Genomic DNA, 3,820 nt, shown 5'->3' with positions numbered 1-3,820 from the left:
CGGTGGGTAGGGTGGAGCGGGGCCGCGGGAGGGAGGCAGTAGGGAGGGAGGGAGGGAGGGAGCGAGGGAGCGAGCGAGGGAGCGACACTGCGGCGCCTCAGAGCGGGGCGGCGGGGCCACGGGCCTCCGAGGGCCTCCTAGAGCCCCATGGCCGGAGCCTCCGGGGCAGCCCTGGGCAGCTGAAGGCTGGGCTGGAACTGCAGCGGGGCTCGGCTGTGCCTGTGAGACCGGCGGCGCCTCCTCGGCAGCTGGAACCGAGTGACCGCGCTCTGCTACTTTCCTTGCGTGTTGTGCCCCCGCCTTCCACAGGAATCAAAACCAAAACAGAAAAAACCCCGGGATATTCATTTCTGTAATCCACCTCTGGGCCATGGACCTCTGTCTCTGAGGGTTTGGGCTTATTGTTTATACTTCTGCTTTCGGTATTTTTCCTTTTTCCTCGTTGCAGTTCCTTTCTTTTTAAGCTTACTTCAGAACGAGATGTGAGAGAGAAACTGGAAGGGAGCGCCTCAATTACTGAGGGAAAAACCCTGTCTTAAAATCTAAGAGTGAAATGAAAAATGCAACTGTTGTGACCAAAAGGGAGGGTTGAAGTGATTTCTTAAAAAGGAAGGGAGAGAACCGAAAAAAAAGGCTATTTTTTTTGGTAGTGGGGTTATTTGTTGGTTTGTTGTTTTTTTTTTGTTTTTTTTTTTTTTACATCTAGTGTTCTGGGGTATTTTTAAGAATTTAAGTTACTGAAGTAACAGTTACATTATTTGAGCAGGTCAGTGCAGTTTTTATTGCACAAATACAGCATCATAAGAAGCAGTCTTAAACCTCTCATGATCTGTACTTAAGAGACTTTCTGATGCTGCTTGCTGAAAGACAGAAAAGTTTTGATTTTTTATTACAGGTGCAACTTGTGCAGTTTGTAATTCACCTTTCTGTCGGTGCGCTTGGAAAGAACAGACAATTGCCAGTGATGGGAGGTCTGAATTTCACTGAGCTCTGATACTGTTACAGTGCCATGATTCAAGGACCAGTATGCATTGGTGAGATAGCATTTCCCTGAAGGTGCAGCAGAGCCCTTCCCAGTGCTCTGTCACTGCAGCCCAGGAATCATGCCCATGTTCTTAGTCTGAATGCAGCGTGTCCAGGGCCTGCACTGAAGAATTGGCCTTCACCAAATCAGCCTGACTTCATCTGGAGTGTAGAACAACATGTTATTTTGTGTTCTGGTGTACAGAGCTGCCTGCTGTATGAAAAGGGGAGACCATGACAGCAGCACTGGTTTCTTTCCACGTGGCTCTGGGGTGATTTTACCCCCCATGGGCTGGGCTGGCTGAAGCAGGCAGTCCCACGGAGGCAGGGTGTGGTGAGTGAACTCTTGGATATGCTCAGCTGACTGGACTTATTTAGGACTAGACAGGGCAAGGACAGTGGGCTGAAAGGAGCAGCGTTGCTGATCCCTAGTTGGATCCTTTCCATCAATTCCTGGTCCTGTTGCTGTGGGATTTTTGCTGTTGCTTTGGACAGGAGTGTGCCAGTTCTCCACATCCTTGCTGTAGGCCTTAGCTATTGGAAAAGCATGACCACAGTGCTGTCTGTCTCGTGGCCTTGGCTGCCCTCTCTTATCACATTGGCTGTTCTGTTGCTCTGCTTTGTGTACACTTTATGTGGGGAGGAAGAATACAAGTACCAGGCTGTAGTGAGCAGCCTGGCTGAGAGGTGAGCTTGATTCTGCTTTGCCCTTTGAAACCTCGTGACTGGACTTCTGTTACATGTGGCCAACTCCTCTCCTTATCAGCAGCTGCTGTTGTGTGATAGTGGTGGCTTCTGGCAAAAAATAATGGAGCCTGCTTGCTCTTTTCATAAGAAGTTATTTTGCTAATGTAAATCTCACAGCTTTATACTTGAGCTCTTTTCAGTGTGACAGGCAGATGGAATTCTTTGTCCCAGAAGAGCTCCTGGGAGGTTGTGATGGTTCACAGTTGATAATGTTATTCTGCCCGTGGTCTGTGAGGTTCTTCTTTACTTTTCCCCAGCTTTTTAAAAAATCATGTCGAAATTTTTCCGTGCTGGCAAATGTGACTGTTCTTGACCTCAGCTCTACTGACATGTAGTGGTGTTACAGAGGAGGAGAGCAGAGCAAAATTGTTTAGAGAAAATTCTTCTCTTGGCAGTTCAGAGAAATGAGTAGCTGGAGGGAAGAGAGGACATTTCCAGAGACAAGTTTGGAATGTGAAGGTCATTTGCTGGAATCTCTACTTAGAAGTAGAATTTTTTGGCCCAGACTTTGCCATCTTGGTGCAAAGCTGCTCCTTCCAGATCTGTCTGTTTATTTACTGTGGTTCCTCTCGTGCAGCACAGCATACAGCAGTCACAAAAGAACATCCCAGCTCGGGGAGTATCTGTCAGCAGGGGTGAATCCAAGGGAAGGTTTCTTGGCTGAGGATGGGATGATTCCCTTGCCCCTTAGAGAACCTGGGAAGAGTGTCAGTCTCTGAAGAAAGAGAAAGAAGATCCTATGACTGACAGTCTCAAGCAAGTCTCTGAAGAAGGTGCTACTGAACTCTGAAAGCTCAGCAGATGACACAGGGCTGTGCTGTTGCTTTCCAGCTTGTGACTCACTCAGAACCTCTAAGGGAAAATACCTTCTGAGCCGTGTCATGGGGGCTGTCAGTTTTCACCACTCAAGTCAGGGCTGGAGTCAAATAGGGAGATTAAAAAAAAAAATAAATCCTGGATTAGCTATAACACGCAGACTGTTTAAGTGCTATCCCTGGCAATGTGCATCTTTAAGATGTTGGCTGTCAGAGATTTATCATTTCTGCATCTGTGGGTTGTCTGTGATCTCTCTTTTGGGAATTATCAGGAGGGCTGATTGGACCCTGTGTTTGTATTCAGCTTGTAGCTACTGAAGTACCTTAACAGTCAGGGTTCTACTCTAGGGTGGGAAGAGAGTTGCTCAAAAATAGAATCGTTCTGGTGTCTTGCCGAGGGTTAGAAAAAGAATGCTGCATGTTGGTTTTTGCCAGTGTTGGGTTTGAAAGGTAAAAGTGTACAGTTCCTTTAGGTGGGCGTATGTGAGGCTCTCCCTGCTCTCAGACTTCAGAGTTGGTAACAGCAATAGGGTTTTAGGAGGGACCTTCATCTTTTTTTTGCAGTATGAAATCAAATTATTGGCTATCACTTCTTGATCTTGGGACTAAGAATAAATGTTCTGGTAAAGTAGGGTTTTTGTCTCTATCTGATGATGCCATACATTGCTGTTGAGTCTTGATTTCTTCTAGGAATCTGCCGAAGCTCCAAGATTGACAAAATTTAATCCCACATAGCACCATTTGAAGGTGCTTGTTACTCTGATATCAAAGTGTGGTTTTGTACTGACCACCCTAATGGCTGTGCAGACAGGGCAGGTGGCATTTCATTGTGTCATACAGTCTTTGACATGATGATAATTGGCTGTACCAAGCAGGAAGCAGTTGTGCAGGGGCTTAATGTCAAGGATGTGTTTTTTTAGCTGTGACTCACAACTGATTTAATATTGCTTTTTTCCTCTGCTGTGGTTGTCTTGCTCTGTTTGATCTGGACCAGAAGGAGGACAGGATGTTCCAGTCCATGATGTCTGTGATGACATTCTCTGTGTCTGACAACATCACACATTCGACTGCCCTGGTGACAGCGCTGGATAATGTGACAACTCTCTCCCCAATGACAACGCACGTGATCAACGACACCAACATCACGGTGCCGCACAAGTGCCTGCTGCTGCTCTATGAAGACATTGGGAAGTCCAGGTGAGTTGGAGGAAATGGTCTGACCCTAGACCAAGGGA

General features: G+C 46.9%; 1 protein-coding gene across 1 annotated transcript in view; it reads left to right on the top strand.

Moving 5' to 3' along the window:
* The first annotated feature begins 3,555 nt into the window (after positions 1-3,555).
* The window catches only part of TPRA1 (transmembrane protein adipocyte associated 1), a 13,481-nt gene continuing 13,216 nt past the window's right edge, over positions 3,556-3,820 (top strand). Inside the window, exon 1 of the mRNA XM_031056331.1 lies at positions 3,556-3,782. Coding sequence (XP_030912191.1) covers positions 3,592-3,782 — 191 coding nt within the window. The 5' untranslated portion in view covers positions 3,556-3,591. The remainder of the gene's footprint in view (positions 3,783-3,820) is intronic.

The sequence above is a fragment of the Geospiza fortis genome, unplaced genomic scaffold, assembly GCF_000277835.1.
Source record: "Geospiza fortis unplaced genomic scaffold, GeoFor_1.0 scaffold70, whole genome shotgun sequence".
In the NCBI taxonomy this organism is placed as follows: domain Eukaryota; kingdom Metazoa; phylum Chordata; class Aves; order Passeriformes; family Thraupidae; genus Geospiza; species Geospiza fortis.
Note: the sequence above shows the minus strand (reverse complement) of the source record. Positions and strands in the feature narration are given on the sequence as shown.